The 24,081-nt window shown below is 37.6% G+C and overlaps 1 protein-coding gene across 3 annotated transcripts in view; it reads left to right on the top strand.

The window, feature by feature from the left end:
- Positions 1–24,081, top strand: part of KIAA1958 (KIAA1958 ortholog) — a 232,443-nt gene that overhangs the window by 166,440 nt on the left and 41,922 nt on the right. For all 3 annotated transcript variants that reach the window (XM_036261805.1, XM_036261804.1, XM_036261803.1), the window contains one exon: positions 2,111–3,305. In XM_036261805.1, coding sequence (XP_036117698.1) covers positions 2,135–3,305 — 1,171 coding nt within the window. In that variant the 5' untranslated portion in view covers positions 2,111–2,134. The remainder of the gene's footprint in view (positions 1–2,110; positions 3,306–24,081) is intronic.

The following is a 24,081-nucleotide window of genomic DNA, read 5'->3' as shown; positions in this document are numbered from 1 at the left end:
TTCAGGAAACAGAGAGTCTAAAACAAGATGAACCTAAAGCAGTCCACACCAAGACACATCATAATTAAAATGCCAAAGGTTAAAGACAAAGAGAGAATCTTAAAAGCAGCAAGAGAAAAGCAGTTAGTTATCTACAAGGAACTCCCATAAGACTGTCACTTGATTTCTCAAAAGAAACTTTGCAGGCCAGAAGAGAGTGGCAAGAAATATTCAAACTGATGGAAAGCAAGAACCTACAACCAAGATTACTCTATCCTGCAAAGCTGTCATTTAGAACCAGTGGACATATAAAGAGTTTCTCAGACAAGGAAAAACTAAAGAAGTTCATCACCACCAAACCAGTATTATATGAAATGTTGAAGGGTCTTCTTGAAGAAAAAGAAGATCAAAACTATGAACAGTAAAATGGCAATAAATACATATCTATCAACAAGTGAATCTACAAACAAAATGAACAAGCAGAACAGAAACAGACTCATAGATACAGAGAACTTTTTGTTGGTTACCAGATGGGAGGGGATTTGGGGGAATGGGTGAAAAAGGTGAAAGGATTAAGAAGTACAAGTTGGTTGCAAACCTCAAAGTGAAGGGAAGGGAAGGGGGAGGGAGGGCGGGAAGAGATAAACCAAAGAAGTAATATGCAGATATGCATAACCAAAGGACACAGATAATAGTGTGGGGAAGGCAGAAGAAGCAGGATGGGAGCAGGGAAGAGGGGGTTAATAGGGGAAAATGGGAGGACAACTGTAATACATTCAACAATAAAGATAAGTTTAAAAAAAAGAAATTCTTATTCCTCCCTGCCCAGTCCTCTCCAGGTTCTTCCATTACATAAAGTGAATGAAAAGAAAACACCCACCCAGGATTTCCCTTTAAAAAATTTTTTTTCTTTATTGGTTTTAGAGAGACAGGAAGGGAGTGGGCGAGAGAAATGGAAACATTGATGAGCGAGAACATCGATTGGCCACCTCCTACATGCCCACCACTGGGGATTTAGCCCACAACCTGGGCATGTGCCCTGACCAGGAATTGAACCGGTGACCTCTTGGTGCCTGGGTCGACGCTCAACCACTGAGCCACACCAGCTGGGCCAGGATCTCCCTTTTGGCAGAGCCGTACTTGACCCTTCCACTGCCTTGTGGATTGCACCTGCCTATTTCATTTTTCCTCTCCATCATGTTGCTCTTACTCTTACCCAGTGGAGGACCCATAATAAATTATTACTATTTTTTTAAAACCTCTGTTAAATAAAGAATGATGTATTCCTAATTTGGTACTTGGTTATCCTTGGGTGTGTAGGAACTTCAGTTGGTGGCATACACCAGGCACATCTCTTACCTGTAATTGTGAGGTGAAAGGCAGTGTTTCAGGAATTTCAGACAGCAAGGAGGTGGCAAGACTGCTTCTAAGAGTTGGTGAGAGTGCCGACACCCAGCCTGCCTATCCTCCCTCTGGTCTACAGCCTGCCTGCGCCTCAGCCCCAGAAGAAGCCCTTGAGTGGCGCTCCTCCTGATCTGCTCTCCTTTTTTTGCGAAAGACTTTTCTTCCCCATTTCCCAAATTTAGCCCCCCATTCTCTTCTTGGACTCCCAGTTGTGTTACTTGTTTTCTGGTGCCCACCAGAGGATTGACAGACTGACTTCCCTTCTCTGACATCCATCCTAGAAGGTTTCTAAGCCTTTGTTGACTCTGCCTTTGGTAAAGGAGTATCTGATGGCAGAGGGTGAAGTTGTTAGTGCATCTTCTTGGTTAATTAAAAAATACACAATTTTATTATTAAGGGGATGACGACTTCTGTCTTTGTTACTTTGGAAGTAAAATGTACTATGAAAAAGGTCACTTTTTTTGTTTTGTTTTACTGGTTATCTCTCTCTCTAGGTTAAGCGTGCATTATTATGACAATAAAGAAAACTAATAAAAAATTTCTCAGATTTCACAGCCACATTTTTTGCTGTATTTTTCAGTCCCTGTCCATATGCAGTGATATTAACTAGATACAACTTTGAAGTGCATTTCTTTTTTATGCCACATGATGATCCCAGTTCAAGGAAATTGAAGTAATTGACATATCTTGGTAGTAATGGCTTCTTATTTTGATTATTTCCCTTTAGGAAAGACACTGCTGATCCCGTAACATGGAGGACTGCCTTCATACCTCATCTGAGAATCTGTCCAAATTGGTCAGCTGGGCCCACAGCCATGGGACTATTTGCAGCCTCATTCCTAACCTGAAACACTTGCTTTCGGAAGGTTCCCACGGGAACCTGACAGCAATGTGGGGCTGTAGTGCTGGCCACGCTTATCACTGGCCACTGACAGCTACTTGCAGAGCTGGGTCCCAAGAAAGGGTTTGTTTCCAGGATAACAGAAGTTTTAACTCTGATAGTCCCAGTATAATTGGAGTGCCCTCTGAGACACAAACTAGCCCAGTGGAAAGGTACCCTGGGAGACCAGTGAAAGCGAAGCTAGACTGTAATCGGACCAGAGACTCTTGTGACTTCTCTTATTGCAGTGAGCCTTCTGAACTTGATGAAGCTGTTGAAGAATATGAAGATGAAAACACCTTGTTTGACATGGTTTGTGAGTCTTCTGTTACAGATGAGGATAGTGACTTTGAACCCCAAACCCAAAGGCCTCAAAGCATTGCTCGAAAAAGGCCTGGAATAGTCCCGTCTTCTCTCCATTCAAGTTCCCAGGCTCAGATGGTTGATGAATGCAGCAGTGATGTCATCATCAAGAAAATCAAACAAGAGATTCCGGAAGATTATTACATTGTGGCAAATGCAGAACTGACTGGAGGAGTCGATGGACCAGCTCTGTCATTGACACAGATGGCAAAACCGAAGCCTCAGACTCATGCTGGTCCCTCCTGTGTAGGGTCTGGTAAGCTAATTCCCCACGTAACATCTGCCATCAGCACAGAGCTAGACTCACATAGTGTGTCTGCCTCCCCCTCTGTGATGACCAGACCAATGGTGCAGAAGACTGCCAGGGCATCTCTGGCTTCACCAAACAGAGGACCCTCTGGTGCCCATGGCACCAACCAGCAGGTGGCCATGCAGATGCCTGTGAGCACATCCCATCCTAACAAACAGATCAGCATCCCTTTGTCTGCCCTGCAGCTACCTGGACAGGATGAGCAGGTTGCTGCTGAAGATTTCCTGCCCCATCTGCCCAGCCAGGTGTCCTCCTGTGAGGTAGCCCTTTCTCCCTCAGTTAACACAGAGCCAGAAGTGAGCTCCAGTCAGCAGCAGCCCCAAGTGGCTCCAACCATAACCACTGAGGCCATGGCACAGTGCATACCAGGTATGGCATGTGAGGTGACAGTGAGTCCCTCATCCATGTACATCAGAATTCTGCGCCGTCAGCACTTCTAAAACCAAAGACTCTGTTTACTAGAGTTCAGACCTTTATTATTCTCAGAAAGATAGAAATAGTGAAATGTATTACATCCAGGTGTTACTATAAAGGAAATTCTGAATTAAGGCCATCCATCCAGTTGATGTACCTCAGGCCTGAGAGGACAGGTGTAGGATTGTGCTGTTGATAACGCATGGCTAGAGTTAAGGTTTGTATCTGATCTTAAGGTGGATTTTTATACAGTTAAGTTATTTTTGAAAAGAAAATTTTATTCTGTCCTATTAGTATCAAGGTATTTAGTTGGTGTTTGAAGCCAAAATGATGTTGGGTTAGGCATATAAGGACAATAGACCTAATATTTTTCCATTATTATTTATTTGTCTGAACCAACTTGACATTTTTATTTTAATTGATGTGGCAGTTTGATGAAACAAGTTTGTTTTTTTGTTTTAAAAAAGCAGCAACAAGCATTTCTACAAGAAGTATTTGATTTCTTCTCTCAAAATTTAAGAGAATCACATTACATTTCTATAATATATAAGTAACTGGAATGGATTAAGAGGAGAGGGAAATAATTATTTATAATTCTAACATCTAATGTTCTGTAATTTTAACATGTAGTACTTACTTAATCTGTGTTATTATTATATGAGGGGGGTTGGATGTCATACTTTTAGGTTCATGATTCAAATCTATTAGACCAGAGTTAGAAACATGGAGAAGGATGAACAGAGGATATAGAAAGCAGAAATTTGTGGCATATTTTATTTCATGTTAGTTCCTCTTAAGAAAGTCATGTATTTTGGGAAAAGCTTCCGAGGTACCTGAGGTACCTGTGCCTCTTTACCCTATAACTTTCTAGAATTAAGTTTCTTTACAAAGTGCTTTCCTAATATTAGGGTCAACCTTAAGATCCCCAAAGGAAACTGATTTATGTTTTCCTAACATAGTCATGGTATAGTAAAATATACAATTGAAAATATTTATATCTTGATTTGAAATTCTACTTTTCAGTTTATTTTTCTTACAATTTAAAATAATAGCTTTCTTGAGGTGTAATTCACATACCATAAAATTCACTCTTTTAAAATATACAATTCAGTGGTTTTTGGTATATTCACAGATTTATGCAACCATCACCACTATCTAATTTCAAAACATTTTCATCACTCCAGAAGGAAACCCCATACCCATTAGCAAACAATGTTTCCTTCCTCCCAGCTCCTGTCATCCACTGACTTTTCTGTCTCTAAGGATTTGCCTATTCTGCACATTTCATATAAATCAAGTCCTATTATGTAGTTACTTGTGACGGTCTCCTTGCATTTAGGGTAACTTTCTTTAAAGATTAATCTGTGTTGTAGCATAGATCAGCATTTCTTTTCTTTTTATTGCCAAATAGTATTTCATTGTATGGATAATTCCTTTTTTTCTGTTTTCTCATTTCATCAGTTGATGGACATTTAGGTTGTTTCCACTTTTGGGCTATTGTGAATAATGCTTTGACATTTGTGTACATGTTTTGTGTGGACATATATTTTCATCTCACTTGGGCAACTACCTAGAAGTGGAATTCTGGTTATATGGTAACTGTTTAACTTTTTGAGAAGCTGCCAAACTGTTTTCCAAAGCGGCTCCACCATTTTACAATCTCACCAGCAATGTAAATGGTTCCTATTTCTCTACATGCTCACCAATACTTGCTGTTTTCTATTTTAAAAAATTATAGTTATTCTATTTGGTGTGTTAAGTAGTATCTCATTGTGGTTTTGGTTTGCACTGCCCTAATGACTAACGATGTTGAACTTTTTTTCATGGGATTATTGGCTATTTGTATATCTTCTTTTGAGAAATTCAGATTTTTTTGTCCATTTTCTAATTAGATTGTCTTTTCATTGGTGAGTTGTAAGAACTGTTTATACATTCTAAGCCCCTTGTCAGATATATGACTTATAAATATTTTCTCCCATTCCATGAATTGTCCCTTCCTCCTTTCTCCCGCCTACACTCCCTCCCTTCCTCCTCCTCCTCCTTCCTTTTAAGTTTTACTTCAGTCATTTAATAACAAAATGGTCTTTGGCTAATCTTCACATCATTAGACACAAGGTTATCTCATGCTCAGAAAGTGTTAGTACTGGGAAATCTGACTCTTGATACATATAGGATATAAGTAGTACCTTTGCACTTAAAATAGTTGTGAATCTGGTTTGTTTGTTTCTCTCCACCAACCACCACCACCACTTTTAATTTTTTTTTTTTGTAAAAAAGAAGACTTAACCTGTCAGTTTTCTGCATTCTTACTTAATTTATATTCGAAGGTAGAATTGTATTTTGCAAAGAGTGTTAGTATACCAAAAGAGCATAGTGAGACTGTTATTTATATTCCACACCCTTCCATTAACTTAACCCTGCAAACATAGATGCAACATTTACTTGCATCTGCTTGGAGGAGAGTAAATGAGACATTGAATGAAGCTTTTTACTAAACCAAATATGAGTCTCTTACTATATATTGTTTTGGAAAAAAAGTTCAGCCTGTTGGAAAATTATTTTAATCTATTTATTGTTGTATAGATGACATTTTTGTAGTGTTTTTTTCCTTCTCTCAATGAAATTGTACTTTTTATGATAGCTATAAAAAGCAAACATGGCCAAGGATAGCACATATACAATCATAAACTATGATTTGGCTTTACTCTCACTCACAGGGAGGATTATTTCAGCTTAGAGTTGAACCTTCAAGAAAAAAGCAGTATGAAGAACTGGTGATGGGAATTTCCAATGGAACTATCCTGATATTTTGATCCATTGTTCTGTGGAAGGATATTATACTGCTAAGATGTTATTAGCTTTAGTGAAACACTATTTGGATTGGCAACATCAGTGGGACAGATGAAAATCTGACATTTTTCTATTGGGAATATATAGAAAGTTAGCTTATAATTTACCTTGTTGCACAGAGCCCAAATTAGTCTTTTGGCTATAAAAGGTTTATTTATTTGTTTTTGTATATTTATTTATAGTAAATAATTGTGCTATACAAGTTTTATTTGTTTATTTTTATATATTTATTTATAAATAGTCTTCATTCTAAACATAGATTTTTTAAAATAATTGAATCCAGCACATCCAAATATATGTGAATAAATATGTACAGATGGACCTTACACAGTTAATATGTAAAGCATTGTTTGGGACTAAGCAAAGAAGAGAGGCGCTGAAAGAACTAGCTGAAAGCAGAGTTAGCTGCATTTAAAATGGTTGTTGTATAGACTTTAGTCTTTATCAAATCACTGTAGAAATGCTGCATATCTTTGAATAACATTATTCTAATAAATAGTTTGACAGATGACTATTGAGTCAGTCAGAAACAAAGAGAATTGTTCCACTTTGTTTAATTTATAAATGCCATTTAAATTCTATTCCCCTGGTGGAAAAATCATCCTTATTTTTGTTCAGAACTAAACCCACAAAGTTACAAAATTTTAATCAGAGTGTAGATAAACTTATTAATTTTCATGTCATTTGTATCATACTGCTCAACCCAAATCTTAGCAAATTGTACCAAGAATAGAAGACATACGTTATTAGAAGAATTGCTGGCTATCTCCCAGTAGCTTAGATTCCATTAATTTTTGAGGTTTTTAATTTGGACATCTATCATAAATTTAAATCTCTGTTGCATCATAAGTTGAGAAGCAGTGACCTGGGGCATGCGGGATCCACATTCTGGGGCACATTGTTTCTTCATCTGGGTACCTGGTAACTGAACACATCCTGTGTGAGAGAATTCCCTCCTCTGTGCATCAGCACTTCCCCATTGGAGGGGCCAGAAACTTGCCTTCCAAGCTTGTGTTTCAGTGAGGGCTGTCCTGTGACCTTAGGCACATCAGACTAATCAGAAGGAGCAGAAGACTCGATTTTGGTGAGTATGGTCAGTTTCCAGAGGCACCAGGAGCAGCATTCGAGCTGCAGTTCTGGGGTTCGAGGCCCAGGCTGGAGTGTTGGTGACTGGGTTGTCTCCACCAGAGCAAGTCTGTGGTGTCGGCAGGGCATTGTCTGTATGCACCTCCAAGTTTAATTTAGTCGTGTTCCAGGAAATTCTGTGGCCTTTATTAAATTATTTTCTGCCTAAGTTAGCTAGACTGGGTTTTCATTGTTTTAAAGCAAAGAATTTGGAGGAATACAACCTCTGAACCTAGGAAAGGTGTTAACCTCGCCTAAGTGTTGCATGAAAAATAAAGGTGATTTTCTTTTTGCCACTAGGTTTGTATTTTCAGCTAAAATATATGATATCCCCTTGGTAAGTAATGACCAGTGTCATGATGCCCCTTATCATGTGTTATCTTGCTGTACGAACTACACGCATAGGATGGGAGAGAGCTTCTCCTCACACTAAATTTTCCCTTCTTTTCCAATGAGAGTTTCTACTGAAATGTGTTCTTTGTGGGGACATTTTCTTGTAACATATTCTCTGAACCTAGAATGGGAGAAGGAGATACCTAGTGCCTTTGCTTTCAGCCCAGGGCTTTAAGGGCATTCTGGGAAATAAGAGAAATCCCATGTTGAATATTTATTAAAAGTTAATTTTGAATTATTAGTTTTCCCTTAGGTGTACCTTTTATCATGTCAGTTCCCATGATGCTACTGTTTCCTGAAACGATCTGTTTTATTTCTTTACCATTTCTCAGTTCGATCCCTTGTGGAAGGATATTGTATTGCTAAGAGGGATTGAACAGCAAAATCACCAGGAGGTAGCACCAATAGGAGAATATTAGGAATCTGGACATTGACATTTTGTATTGCCTCAAATATTTTATTTCTTTTCTTCCTTCTTTTGCTTTACCTTCCATTTCTTTATCTCCTTGTATAGTTTTTTTGAGTTGCCATTGGTAGTGCTGGTAAATGTGGGAAGTTTGGTAAGGTCTGGTAAAGGGGAGCGAGCTTTAATTCATTAGACCTCTTGAAAAGTTAATGGACTAGATGCTTGCCTGATTTATTCATGTTTGTGTTAATGCTGAGGAGGCGTTAATGGAACTACACCGGCACCCTTCTCTTCAATCCCAGTGTCTTGCTCATTGTATGCATGTGGCCATTGTGTTGATAAATAATTGACAACGAGAACATACAGTAGGGAAAAATTATGTACCTGGTCCCAGGAGTTTCTGGGACTTAGTGCTTGATGTTAGCAACATTATCTAAAAGCAATAACCTTGTTTCATTCCTCCACTCACCCAATTGGCAGTGAAGAAATCAGTCCTTCTCCCCCATTAGGATATGGGACTACATATCCATGGGAAGAGAGAGCAAGTGAAAACCTTGAGGAAATGTGGATCCCTAATGTGTTGCTGAACACTGTGCACCCTTTCAGGTCTATACTGTCAGCACCCCTGTCCATAGCCTTTTGGAGGCACCTTCCGCCCCTCTGCGGAGGATCACAAGGTCTCATTATTTCTTCATTTGAAGGTCACCAGCCCTTGACTCTCCTACTTGAATGTCTCTCCCCTAAGTGGCACAAAGAACCTTCCTCCCCAGTTGATCAAAGAACAATTCTCAGAATGGTTCTGGTGGTTATGTTAGGTTTTACCATGTATTGAAGAAAGCCTATAATCATGATGTATTTAAGGAGCCAGGGATGGTCATCTCCAGCCCCTCGCTTCTGAGCACTCTCTTCCTTTCTTCCTGCAATGCAGTTCTTAGGAAATAGTTTTTAAATTAGTAATTATTAGCCTTGTTTTCTACACTGGGGGAGAGTGGTGGGGAGGGGCTATGTGGTTAAGTACAGTCATTCTGTTGAAAAAGAATTGACTGTATTGTCAAAGTATTTAGATTTTTTACAAAGACAGTTCTACCAATAATAAAAATCTGTTATAACTTAATATAACATAATTTATATACACCTTATTATAAAGCTGTAGTATATAAATTGGAATGGTCCCTTGAAAAGACAGACAAATAGAGCAATAGTGCTGATAGCCCAGAAACACACCTACACATATATGGGAACTCCGCATGAAAGAGATGTCATCACAAATCGGGAAAGGGGACAGATCAGTCAATGAATGATACTGGACAATTGGTCACCCATGTGGAACAAAATAAAATTAGATCTTTACCTCATATCAGACATTAAAAGATCTAAATGTGGAAAAAATAAAACTGATAGAAATCTTACAAAATGGCTTTAGTGTCAGGATGAGTTTTTTAAACATAACACAACAAAGCATAAACCATAAAGGAAAAAATTGAAAAATGCCGGCAGCCTTAAAATAAAAGCCTTAGCTGGGATGGGGGATATCATAAACAAACTGAAAAGACAAGCAACAGTCTATGAGATGATTCCAATGTGCACAACCAAAAATATTCATATAGAGAATATATAAAGAACTGCCACAGATTAGCAAAGAAAAGGTCAAATAATTCAGTAGGGAAATGAGCAAAGGAAATGAAGAAGCATTTCTAATAAGAGGAAACCTATATAGTTAATAAATATATGAAAAATGTACAACCTCATTTGTAAATAGGGGAATCCAGATTAAAACAACGATGAGACATCAGCACAGAGGCAAAATTTAATAATTTTAACTATCCTAAGTGTTGTTAAAAGTGTGAGAAAATACGGACATGCTTGCTGGTGGGGATATAAATTGGTACAACCACTTTGGAGAGCAATTTACACTAGCTAATAAAGATGTGCGTATCATACAACCTAGGGATTTAATCTCTAGGCATCTGCCCTAGAGAAACTTCCATATTTATATATAACTCAAAAGTAAAAATGTACTGGGGTGTACCTTGCAACTTTGTGATATCTACTCAGTGTCTATCAGTAGATATTGTGATATACTTCTCAATTCAGTATATGCATCACTCAGATCTGCATTTATTAGTATAGCTAAATCTTGAAAACACAGTTGCAGAATAATATTTAGAACGTTATAACTTTTTTAAAAAAATAAACATTACTATTGTATATCACACACAAACATGCACATGTGCACGCGGCACACATAATTAATTATGAAGCATGGAGTGATAAGCAATACCCCAGATACATGATAGTGGTTACCTTTGGAGAGGAGGGGGGATAGGAATGGTCAGTTGCACAGAAAATTTGAATGGTATCTGTAACACTTTCTTGTGAAAAATATGATAAAATAGTAATGTGTTAAATCCGAATGGCAGGAATATGAGTTTATGTTACACAAGAGGCGATGTAAGCACAAGGCTTACTTATGGAAATCCCGATGCCCAGTTGCCTGGATTAAAATCCCAGCTCTGGCCCTGGCCGGTTTGGCTCAGCGGTCAGAGCGTCAGCCTGCGGTCCAGAGAGACCCAGGTTTGGTTCCCGCTAAGGGCACGTACCTCAGTTGCCGTTTGTCCCCAGCCCTGGTTGGGTCGTGTGGGTGGCAACCACTGATGTGTCCCTTTCACGTCGATGTTTCTCTCTCTCTCTCCCTCTCTCCCACTCTATCTGAACAAAATATCGAAAAAATGTCCTCAGGTGAGGATTAAAAAAAAGAATTCCAGCTCTGCTACTCATTTTCTGGGTAACTGGCAAGTTAACCTCTCTGTGGCTTACTTTCTCGTCTGTAAAATGAAGAAAATAATGTATCTATTTTAATGGGTTGACATGGGATTAAATTAATTTATAAAAAGCCCTCTGATCTATGATAAGCACACTTTAATATTATTATGTATACTTTTCTGTACATTTTTAAATGTGATTACTTTTTAAATATAGATTGTGAAGCATAAATAAAATTGTGGAATGATGAGGATATTATGACATTGTTATTTTTATTACTGAATATAGAAGGATTTTTGGTTAGCAAGTAAAACTTGACTAACATTGTCTTCTAGTATACTTGTTTATGGACAAAGAATTTGAGAATTATTCTTACAAAGTTCAGTGCTATGATTTTCCTCTTATGACTATGATGGGATGCTGTCATGGGGAATTGTATTAAGTTCCTCTGCTGGAATAAATAAAACACACAGAAACAGAATGTCCTCTATGATCTACCTGGCACTTTTATTTCCAGTATCAACACTGCCTGAATTCCACGAGGAAAGAGGTTGTTTCCTTTATTTTACTGGTGGGAAATGAGGCACAAAAAAACTAGATGATTTGCTTGGAGTTGCAATGGGAACAAACTTGGTCTCCTACTTTTTACTGAGAGGAATGGATAGAGTCCCTGCTCTGCACCATCATCCCTGCCTGTTTGCCTTGGTGTAGGGATAGCCTGAACCGCTGATTCTTTCCCCTTCCTCTTCCATTTTCACTTTTCCAAAGTTTCGGCTGCCAGAGTATATTCTAAAGAGATCATCTCTTTTTTCCTGAGAGTCATTTTCAAAGGACCCAGAGTTTGATAGAAGGATTCATTGTACCAGGAACAGGGAGACGTGTGTCTCTGTCTGTTTTTACTGCACATCTGGACGTATCACTTGCACATCAATTTATCAAACATTTTTTCAGGATCAATTATATGACAGGGCTGGTGAAAATGCAAACAAAGATGAATGTCAAATTTTCTGCTACTGGAATATTACTTAGAAGAGGAGGCAGGCAAACCAACTCCAACACCAAGTATATTAGAAGAAGCATGTAAAATGCAGTGACACATAAGTGAGGAGCAGTTGACTCACGGAATGTATTTCAGGTAGATGGAAACATGAGCCAAGACATTAGGGCTTGAACATGTGCAGACTGCTCAGGGAAGCAAGGCTTTGAGAGCGACTTGAGAGTAGATTTCAAAGGAGTCAGAAGAGTTGCTGCTGGAAAGTCGGGCTGGAGCCATTTGGGAAAGGCTGAGCATGTGATGTCACAAGTGCCCTGCAAGGGGAGGAGGACACAGTTCATTATTTTAGAAGATCATACTGACAGCATTGGGAAAGTAGAGACTGGGACACAGGAGCTATTTTTTAGGGTATTATCATAATCCAGATAGAAGATGGTAGTAAGTGCTCAACTAAGGCAACGATACAATCTCCAGAGAGGAGAGCACAGGTCGACTCAGGAGTTAGAAAGTATAGACCTTGATGACCTCCAAGTGTCTGGCCTCGTGGGATCTCTGTTGCCACCCTGTATTCTCTGTTAAAAGGCACAGCACTGTTTTAGATAACACCGAAATGTCTTCAGGACACAGTGATCTACAATGAAGTCCTAATTCTCCATGTGTAGGATAAAACAGTGTTAAGAGTGCTGAAATGCACCATGGCCATTCATTCATCCATTCATTCAACAGATATCTATTGGAAGACTACAAATTGCCAAGTTCAGTTGGCTATCAGAATAAAGCTACATACAGGACAAAAAAATGGTTCCTGTTCTTATACTGCCTACACTCTAATGGGAGAGAGACACCCTAACAACTTGTCCTCTCAAAACATTCCCAATTTTAAAAAAAGGAACCAAGATACTGTTCAACTATGAGCAACGTTGTAAGACTTAATTGATTGCCTTTAGATAATACATTTATTGAGGCTATTTTAAGGATGATATATGACTAAAAGTGGTTAAATGAATAATTAAGCCAGTGTGATAAATGAAAGGCAGGTCTTTCTTAGCTGGAAATTAAATGTGCAGAGGCTACAGGCAACCCAGTCCACATCATAATTTATCTGAAACAACTTTCTACTCGCTAAAAATAACAGCCTAGTTATATTAAAATTGTAATATTGCTTGTTTTTGCAAACAACTAGTGACCTATCTTTAAGAATTAAGAATGAAATTGCTAGTTTTCTGAAAGGCAAAAATAGAGAATCAAGCTAATTGTTCTCTGTTGGACAATTGCATAATTTTCCAAGAAATTGTCAATTGTATCAGCTTTTCCTCCAGTGCTTGCAGCCTGTCTTAGTATCATTTGTTTTAGTATTTCACAAGAATGTCTTCCCAGTTAACTGTTTATTTCTTTAAAACAGGCATTTTTTTCTATTATACCAATGAAGTAAAAACTCTTGTTATTTCTGTATATTTAGAAATTCACCTAAATATAATTGAGACTTCCAAATCTGAAAAATGAACCTAAATACAGCAGACTAAGAGATAGCTGTAAATTTCAGAATGTAACTTTCCTTCAATGAATTTGGGTTTGACTAAGCTGCCAGGAAGCAGTTCAGAATTGAGGAGACATTGACTTTGATTTTCTAGTGGTGGTCTGAAAAGATGAAACAATGTATGTATGACACAGGGCAGACAAATTGGTGCTGTAGCACTGAAGTGTCCCATCATCCCTGCTTCTCTTCTCTCCTCACTGACCGAGCTGCCCGGCCATCTTGGGTCTCTGCAGGAAAGGGCAGAGTACAGGTTATCCACTGGATTTCAGACCCAGCATTAGCTTCTCTTTCAATCTAGATCTCATTTATGTAACTAATAACTTGTGTTCGCAAGAGTGAATTAGACCCGGAATAAGTATTTGTATAACATGGCAAAATATGATAAGTTATGCTTTTATAGCCACAAGATTTTAAGCTTTATTTTAGGTGAGAACAGTGATCAGATTTACAATCAAGTAAACCTGATTTAATGATTGATGCACCTTAGTTGGTTTATTGACTTCAGTTATACACACAGCAGGCTGGTTCTGTAGTAGTGCTTTACAACTATAGGATTGCTTATTTTGACAAAAACAATACTATTTATTGCCTTTTTCAATTTTCTTTATTTTTATCAAGGTAATACATGTATTTGGCAATCAATAAAATAATATTGTTGAACACTAAGAGTCACACTTCAGTCTTATCATCTCATAATCCCACTCTTCAAAGGAAACCTCTTTTGAACCTTTCTGTTTGGTTCTTCCACAATTCTAAACAATTGTTTGACTTCTGTTTCTTGATTTATCAATTTCAGAAATAGCTAGAGTCCTTGTTAAAAATGATGAAAATTTAACTCATTTTTATTACCCTTCTAATATTTGATTATGTTATTAAAATACACACGAAATCAATAGAAAAAATTAAAATTATGAAAAGGGAGCCCTGGTCAGTTTGGCTCTGCAGTTGGAGCATTGGCCCGTGGACCAATGAGACCCAGGTTCTATTCCAGCCAAGGGCACATACCTCAGTTGCTATTCGTCCCCGGCCCTGGTCATGCCGGAGGCATCCAGTTGATGTGTCTCTCTCACATCGATGTTTCTCTCTCTCCCTCTGTCCCTCCCTCCCTCCTAATCTGTCTAAAGATAAATGGGAAAAAAAAATGTCCTCAGGTGAGGATAAAAAATAATAATGAAAAGGGAAATAAATATGCTTTCTCAACCTCAGGGTGAAGATATTAGTGTTCCTATCCTTCCTTCCATTGTTCTCCCCTCCCTTTTTCTTACCATCTTCTTAACTTCACAAGGTTGTCATTGTTTTCATTCTTTTTTTGTGACCATAACTGTCTTTTCTGCTTTATCCTTAGATTGACTATGAACATTCAAAACCAGAAAACACCATTATATTATTTTGACAGTGTAAATATTGTTCATAGCTTTTAGTGTTCTAACATGGAATTTCTTTCCATCCTGGGGTGAATTTCACAACCTCTGGGACACTAAAAAGAGAATGTTCCTAACGGTTGTGGTGGGGATAAATGACTTAATCCATGTGAAGGACTTAGAGCAATTTCTGGTACATGGAGTCAGTCTTCAATAAGTATGTCCCAGCATTATTATTATTACTGTATTGCATTGCACCTGAAATGTCATTGATTGTTAAGACGTACCATTATTTTATGTTCCACAAAGAAAACACATATGACCAATGAAACTATAATCCCCAGGAGTTTTGAGACAAATTTCAGAGATGTTCAAATGTGAAGTGCACCTTGCAGTCAGTGAAACATGGTACTGTTTTGTCCTTAGTATTTTTGTGTGTGTGTGTTCCTAGAATTTTTGGTAGCATTTCTTGACAGAATAGCAGTATGCCCTTATCGTGTCTGTGTGGCCTCCCCCTGCCACCCCACCCAACAGCCCCCCCCACACACACACACATTACCATTGTGGGTCTTAAGTCTTCCTGTTTCAATTTGGACTAGTTGATTTAATGTAAGCCTGAGGTAACCCTCCCACCCTGAGGTTTCCTCTGGGTTGTATTCACTGTTTCCTAGATTTTATGTATCCCTCTTATTTTTTCATCATTTTACTGGAGTCTCTCTAATTTCTCAAAAGTTGGTATGTGGAAAGAAAACTTTGAATCTTTAAATTCCTAAAAATTATTTTCCTCTGATACGATTTTTAAAAATTTATCTTTATTGTTGAAAATATTACAGATGCAGGTGTCCTTCCTTTTTCCCCATTGACACCCTTCTCCTCCCCTCTCACCTTCTACTGACTGTTGTCAGTGTCCATTATATATGCATATAAGTTCTTTGGTTTATCTTCCCACCCCCACCCGCCCTTTCTTCTGAGGTTGGTCAGTCTGTTCCCTACCTCCATGTCTCTGGATCTATTTTGTTCTTCAGCTTATTTTGTTCATTATATTCCACAAATAAGTGAGATCATGTGATACTTGTCTTTCTCTGACTGGCTTATTTCACTCAGCATAATACTCTCCAGGTCCCTCCATGTCATCTTAAAGGATAAGAGATCTCTCTTTTTTACTGCATAGCTGCATAGTTGTATAAATGTACCACAGTTTTTTTTTATCCATTCATCTACTGATGGGCACTTGGGCTGTTTCCAGATCTTAGCTATTGTAAATAGTGCTGCTATGAACATAGGGGTGTATATACTCTTTCTGATTGGTGTTTCAGGCTTCTTAGGATATATTCCTAGAAGTGGGATCACTGGGTCAAATGACAGTTCAATTTTTAATTTTTTGAGGAAACACCATATTGTTTTGTCATAGTGGCTGCACCAGTATTTGTCCCTTTTATAAGAAATTTTATGCATTTATAATCTCTCAAATCTCTTTGAACATTTTAATTAGAAGTTTTTAAAAAATTATCTTTTGTCCTTGAATTATCTTTTTCTTTGATTTTTCTGTTTCGTTTTCTTTATCCTTCTCTTTAAAGTTGCCAGTTTTCTCCTGATGCCTTGTCTAATTGTTTGTTCATATTTATGAACACAGGACAGGAATCAGGTGTTAGTTTTATCTGCACCTTTATACAGTTATCATTATTGCTGCTAAATTATTATTCTGTATATTGGAAAGCAGCCATCTTATTGTTAAGAAAAAAGCTTTATTTTCCTTTTTTTGCCTATACTTATAAATGAATAATAGAAAGCTAACCTATATAGAAAAATACTTAAATTTTTATTTTATTGTGAACTTTTCAATAATATGATTTGTTATTATCCACTGAAGTTAACATTGTCCTATCCATTAAGTTACTACTACTTGGATGGAATTTAATGAATATTAATAGCCTGACTCAGAAAAAGAAAGAGGTGATTTGCTTTATGTGCTATACATCTTTTGTTTCAAGTTGATTAATAATTCCTTTGTGTTTTTTACTGTATTGTGCATTATCAGCAAAAGATGTCTTCATGTTTTGGTACTCACTACTTAAAATATGCAGTCATGTAAATTGAATGTAAATTCAAAGAAAGAAATGGTTTCCAATTGGAAGTTTGTTATAACTATTTCCATTGTGGTAGAGCATTTTATCTTTTAAATTCATCAGATGCTACCTTATATATTGTGCTTGAGTTTGTTCTCAGTCATTGAAACAATAGAATTTTAGCAAGCTCATGAGAAGTGCTCAGTTCTGACTGACATACTGATGAACTGTTAACAAATGGTGATGATTATTTTACTTCCAAACTACTCTTCAGTAGGCAGGATCATATGCTGTTAGTGCTCTTTGATTACTGTGTGCCAAATAGCAGTAAAAATAGTCAATATTTATAGAGTGCTTATTATCTCACTTAATTACTTATGGAACTCAGTTCCCACAACTCTGTGAAGTTAGGACCATAATTATCTGCATTTTACAGATGAAGAAACTAAAATTAAAATGGTTGAACTTGTCAGAGATCACACAGTGAGAGCGTGGGAGAGCTGGGATTCTGACCTACTGACCTAGGCAGTCTATTCCCCAAGTTCATGCCCTTAACCATTAGGCTCTTCTACACATTTCAGTATCCTCCCTGCTAGCACTTAAAAGTCCTCTTTTAGGACCTGGACCACTTTCCCTTGGTGTTCTTTATTTTTCCAAAAACTTCATTGTCAAAACTTAGTTTTTACTCTTTGCTAGTCCCAATCTCCATCTGTTTTTATTGTCTAATTGTCTCCCCAAGGAGGGGATAAAAATGTTTCATAGTTAAGGAGACACACAGATGTGCCTAAAACAATGCCTACCATGTTGAAGTGCTGAATATATTTCTGTTGAATGTTGTAACAACTATGCAAATAGGAAACTTTGTAGAAAGAAAAAAAATAACTCATTTCCTCTGCTTTCTTTTGGGAAAATTCAGGTTGCTGTGTGGAGAACAGTTTGAATAGGGGATTCTCAGTAGCCAAGAGAGAAATTTATGTGTCACCAGTAGATAATAAATCCAATGCCAAATTCTTATTCAGGTCTTAAAATCTATAATTTTAGATGATCAAAAGGAGTATGTCAGAAGTAGTAACTTATCCAGGCATAAGACAAAGCAAATTTGCATAGAAAAATAAAATAAATCCCCAGAGAAAACGGAAGTGTATAGTTAATATGGAATGGACTAGACTCTTGGTGATTAGATAGTAATATTTTAAATTAAAATTTTAAATCAGCTGTATACCAAAATGTATCCAATGGCTCTCTATGCTTGGTGGATTTTTAGGCAGTTTTGCTTTCTTCTTTATACCTTTATTTGGGGGAAATTTTTATATTAAACATGTATTTTATGATAAATACAATTATTTTTGTTAGGGGAAATATACATAAAGTAATCTTTTCCTCTTATGAATAGTTACCCTTCAACCATCTGTTTTTTAAAACTTTAGACATTTCTAAATTAGAAGATATTTATGCAAAGCATATTTAAGGGTATGGAAACTCATTGAGGCGAAATGAAGTCATTGCTGAATTCCTGAACTGTGCAGGGACCAATTTTGACTTTTGAAAATGATTTCCTAATCATTAAAATTTTGCTTACGGGTCAGATGTTGAAAAACGATGAAAGAACACATATAGGTTGGTGAAATAATGCCTGTTTAACAGTATTCTGTGCTCTGTAGTAATGGAGTCCTCATAGAATTAACTGGAAAACAGGGCCATGTGTGTAAAGCTGTGGCTTCAAGACTGAAACTGGGAAATGTAGGTGTCACATCTAAAATGAATCCATGTATCCTAAATGACTGCCTTAAGCAGAAAAGCGAGAATTAAAATACAAGGTTCTTTTTGGAAATTGTGTGTGATGTTTTGTATATCAAAGTCTGATGACAGCAGCTCACTATATTTTATGTATTACACCAGCAGCTGATATTTTAGACATATCAGAAGGTATGCTTGATTCAGTGTCTCTGGCTGTATAATAAAAAATTGGGGGAGAAATCTCTACGGTCTTGAATAAGCAGTATATCAATGAGCACTGTCAGATTCTGTAGAAAATTCCACAGCATGATTTATTACATTAATTACAGTCATGTGGGTTTCATGCTGCTAAGCCTGAAAATGCAGCCACATTCTAAAGTTGATTTAAAATATATTTTGGCCAAGATGCAAGTGCTTCTTATTGTGATTAATGGAGTACAATATTTACTCTCCTGTTCTATTCTTTCGCCTTTGGAATGCTTAATTTCTTTTCTGTGACTTGAAATTAAGTTTGAGATTTGAGAAGCTTCATCTAGCTTCTTTTCACTCCTATCATCTGGTCTCCTTTTTGTTTTCTTAGTTGCCACTGAATGTTGCATCTCATTTATATGTGAAGCCTGTGTGAATCTTTCCTTCTAAGCAAATGTGGGTTAGCCTATAGCTGTCCCTTGCTAGCAGAAGTGATCAAAAGGCTTGTTAAGTCCCACCTGGGATGCAACAGCTCTTTTTTTTTATTTTTTATTAATCCTCACTTGAGGATATTCCTCCATTATCTTCAGAGAGAGAGAGAGAGAGAGAGAGAAACATCAACGTGAGAGAGACACATCAGTTGGTTGCCTCCTTCCTGACCCCAGCCATTGCCGGGGACCGAGCCTCAACTGAGGCACGCACCCTCAACCGGAATCGAACCTGAGGCTCTTTGGTCCGTGGGCCAACCGACCAGGGCACTACAGCTCTTTCTTGAGGGGAGGGAGCAGCTGAGGAGAAACTCTCATTTTCTTAATTTAATTTAAAAAGGCAGCATTCTTAGAAGAGGGAATTGCATGATTTTACCTCCTTTAAGTCCGGTACTGAATTCATACAGTCACGCATAATGACTTTTCTTATAGTGACGCAGTAGGTAAGCTCAAACAGGATTCTAGGTCATGTGGAATGGAAGATCTCCTAAGAGCATTCTTAGATACAGATATTAACTCCAGTTGTTTACATATGTCTGTGACAGGATGTGCCTAACATTGGTGGCCTTTATAGATCTAGCTTGGAAGAATTAGCATCTATTTGCTACAAATTAAAGCATCAGTAGAAGGAGGAACTCTGTTGAAATACAAAGACTTTTATTTCCTGGGTTGGATTGTGTTTCTAAGCAGTGAGATGTTTAGAGGTGAACTAGATAATTTATGTGCCCAACACTGAGCAAAGTGATCTGCTCTCTTATCTGATTCAGTGCTCATAACAGCTCTTATGAGATAAGTACAATTATTATTTTGTATACCCATTTTACAATTGAAGAAACTGAGGCTTAAGTTAAAAAAAAAATCTCACAGATTCACATAGCTAGTTAAGCAGCATAGCTGGGATTTGAACTACACTCTTATTGGCAAAGCTGGAGCTATTAACCATTTGCTACACCACCAGCGTCAAATGCCCTGAAGGAACCAAGTAAGATTAGACCTGAAAAACTGTTTTGGGCAATTAAGGAAACGGTGTGTTGAGCTTAATTTAAGAAAAGTTGCAAAAGGAAAGTATGAATCCAGTGGGTCTCAGAAGGAAATAATTGTTTGACTCATTCGTTATTTTGTCAAATAATAATAATAATACTTCTCCAGTATGGTTTTTATAGTCTTTTTCACTGAAGCAGAAATCACTTAACCACTATTTATTTATTTGTTTGTTTGTTTGTTTATTTGTTTGTTTATTTATTTATTTAGCGAGCAGCTGTTCTGCCAGGGGCAAACTTTTTTCAGATCAGAAAATCTATTCCCTCAGGATGGCAAGTGCTATAACTGAGACTGGGCTTGGGTTGAGGCTGATTTGAAGGAGTCATTAAGACAGTTTCTTAAAGCATGGCCTATGGAACTCTACCTATATTAAAATCATCTGGGAACTTGTTAAAAATGCAAACTCCTGCCCTGGCCGGAGTGGCTCGTTGGTTGGAGTGTCCTCCCATGCACCAAACAAGGTGGTGGGGTTTGATTCCTGGTCAGGGTACATACTCAGGTTACAGGTTTGATCTCAGGTCAGGACACATGCAGAAGGCAACCAATCCGTGTTTCTCTCTCACATTGATGTTTCTCTCCCCACCCCCCATCCCTCCCTCTCTCTGAAATCAGTAATAAAAAAAGTGTATAGACTCCTGCATCCTCTGGGCCATAAAGTAATTCCTTGTTGTGAGGGTCTGGCAAGGTCAGTGCCCAGACTGCTTTACGCATGCAGCATCTTACCTCACCTTCCAACACACCCAGCTCCTTGACCTGACTCAATTCATGTGCCTGGGGAGAAAAGGGTTTTTGTTGCCTATACTTTGTTTAATAATACTGGTATTTTTGTGTTGTGTTTTATTGCTAAATGTTTATTAAGGAGAAGTTTTTCCAGATGCTGTAGAGTCACGTAACATACAACCAGGAGAAATGAGCAGATGACTAATGTTTATTTAAGTGATTTCTGCTTCAGTGAACAGCACTATAAAGAATCATACTGGGCTAACTGGTACTATTGTTCTGAATTTTCATGCTCCTGAATGTTTATGTAGGAAATGTGTTTTATGCCCACCATTGGAAAAGATTAACCGAGCATAAAAATAATTTGCTGGTCAGATAGCCATAATAGCCTACAAGTCTGGCTTCAATTAGCGATGTTAACAATCCTAGAAAATAGCCTGCGTTTGAAAGTTCTAGGAGAAAGCATAAAAATGTGCAAGGAGTTGGGTGTTCAAAGGAGAAAGAGGACTCTGACTATTTAATATAGTTTATGGTAGTTATAAGGTTTATATATTAATTTGTTTTTCATTTTTAAAGTAAATCCATTTTCAAAAAATAAATTGCAGGGGTTAGGAACCCTTGCTATTTTCAAAAATGAAACATGAATATTGGCAAATATGATTTTTGTAACCCCAGACAAATAAAATTGAAGTTGGTCTATTTCCTAAGATGACCAACCAGGGCTTTTTTTTTTTTTTCAATACCAAGATTATTTTGTTTGAACCTAAGAGTCATAAGAAAACATCTTTCAAATGAATATATGTATGGAAGAAGTAAGTACCTAATAGGCAATACCATGTCAGTATAATCTCTTTTTAAAGTGGAGGTCAGGATTTGGGGGAGGGAGCTATCCCTTGATTTTATGGATATATTCATTCTGGTGTGGACTTCTGTGAAAGTATTCTTTTTTTTTCTTATCCTAAGAGTAAGATAAAGATATTGTCTTTGTGGAATATAATCAACATAACAGCCTGAGGAATGGGGTAGTCCTAGAGACGTGGAAGTGTGGGGTACAGACTGACAATCTCCAGAAGAGGGGGTGGGGGGAGAGATAAACCACAGAACTTATATGTATGTATGCATGAACAACGGACATGGACAACAAAGCTGGGGACAGGGTGAGGAGGGAGGGGGTGGGGGGGGTCAGTGGGGGAAAAAGGAGAAACATCTGTAACAAAAATAAATTAATTAATAAAATAAAATAAAAGATATTGTCTTGCAGCAATTTGTGTGATGGCTGATAGGTCTTTATTTTGTAAGGAATTGGCCCAGGGAAGCTTCCAGTGGTCTCCTAAGTCATTCCACACCATTATTTATAGATATCCACATCACCTGCCCTGAACCACAGGCAACTCTCTGAAGAGCCTTCACAAAGGATAAAGTGACTGAAATTATGACTATGAATCCCAAAGTTTAATTTCATGCCACTGACTTTTGCCGTAGTTTTTTCTAAATGCAATCCTTTCTAGATGGTCTATAGTGGATTGTATAATCACACACACAGAGTTATCTCAGTAACTTTTCTTTCAGCTTTTGTGTTAATCCAGTCTATACATTTTTAATGAGTGCTCCATTCTCAAGTGCTTTTCTAGACCCTGGGAATAAAGCACTGTAGTCCTGGCTTGTACAGAGCTCACAGCCCACTGGGGAGAGACATATGCTAAACAAGTTATCAAGTAAATATGTAGTATGTCAGATGGGGATAGGTATATGGAAGAAAATAACAGAATAAGGGGAATAAAGAATGTCAGCGGTAGAGAATTTGGGGTGTTGACTTTTTTCCCCCAAAAGCAGCTTTCATGGCATTTGGAGGTTCTCTGCACTTAGAATATTCAGTGTCCTCTCTTTGGTGTAATATTTATAACTACTATATACGACCTGCAGGTGATCACCCTACTGGTCTAGCTTTATTTCCCACACCAATTCTTCACCCACCCCCAAACCAGGATCAGAGTTTTACAGTCCTCATGAGTATAAACCAGATTCCTTCCCATCTCTCCCTTTGCTCATGCCATTTCTTCCTGGAATGCCCTACACTCCCGATGAACCACGTGGTACCCATTCTTTAGTACCTAACCCAGGTCCTCATTTTCCCAAGCAATAGAGCCCCAACACTGCTCAAACTCTGTTCGGCTTTTCTCTTTTTTTTTCTGAATTTCTATAGGATCCAGAGCCACAAACTCAGTTCCTAATTACATAGCAGTGTATGGTCTTTTTAAATTAGTTTTATGTGTAATAGTCATCTCTTCTAGCTATGATGGCATCTACATAACCATCAGGGACTTGCCTTTGACTACACCACACAGGTCTTCTTGAAATGCAGTGGGTACTCACAAATGTGGATGAAACATTAATCCCAACTGCTGCTTCATAAATGCAAATCTCCTCACCAGATTTCTTTTACTTTCCAAATTTAAAATATATTTTTATTTAACAGGTTGATGGAGTGATTTATAAGGAGAACTTGAACATCATTTGTTTTCTCTATCAAGTGAAAGGACGAAATACTCTTCTTAAATGAAAATAATAAAGTTAAACCTCGAGAAATGTTTTTTATTGCTTCAGTGTTTATGTATTACTTTCATAAAGTCATAAAAGGGTGTGGTATCTGAGTTTGTTTTTGTTGACTGCTATAGCAGTGGATGCAAATGGATCTGAATTTAAATCTAACATAAATCTCAAATTAAGTGAGAACACAAGATACTGCTCTAATTATGTTATTTTCCATCCCATCTTCTAATAAGGGATGTCATAATTGGAATAATGGGCCATGAAGACTATGTGAATAAGTACAGAAAAGCTGTCTGTAAAAACTTTACTCAGGGTCCTGTAAGAGTTCCTGAGCCAAGTGCTGAGGCTGTTCCTGGAACTCCCCTTTAGGTAGAAGATCTCTTGGAAATCAGTAATCTAAAACCCTTTCGTTTTTTGGCTACGTTTGCTGCAGACCCATTTCACTGTGCATGTTTCCCCCGCTCTCAGAAAATAGAGCATTGCTATGAAACCTTTATAAGCTGAAATAGCA

This window comes from Molossus molossus, unplaced genomic scaffold, assembly GCF_014108415.1.
Source record: "Molossus molossus isolate mMolMol1 unplaced genomic scaffold, mMolMol1.p scaffold_m16_p_14, whole genome shotgun sequence".
Taxonomy (NCBI): domain Eukaryota; kingdom Metazoa; phylum Chordata; class Mammalia; order Chiroptera; family Molossidae; genus Molossus; species Molossus molossus.
The sequence above is the reverse complement of the archived record's forward strand: the minus strand, read 5'-3'. Positions and strand labels throughout refer to the sequence as shown.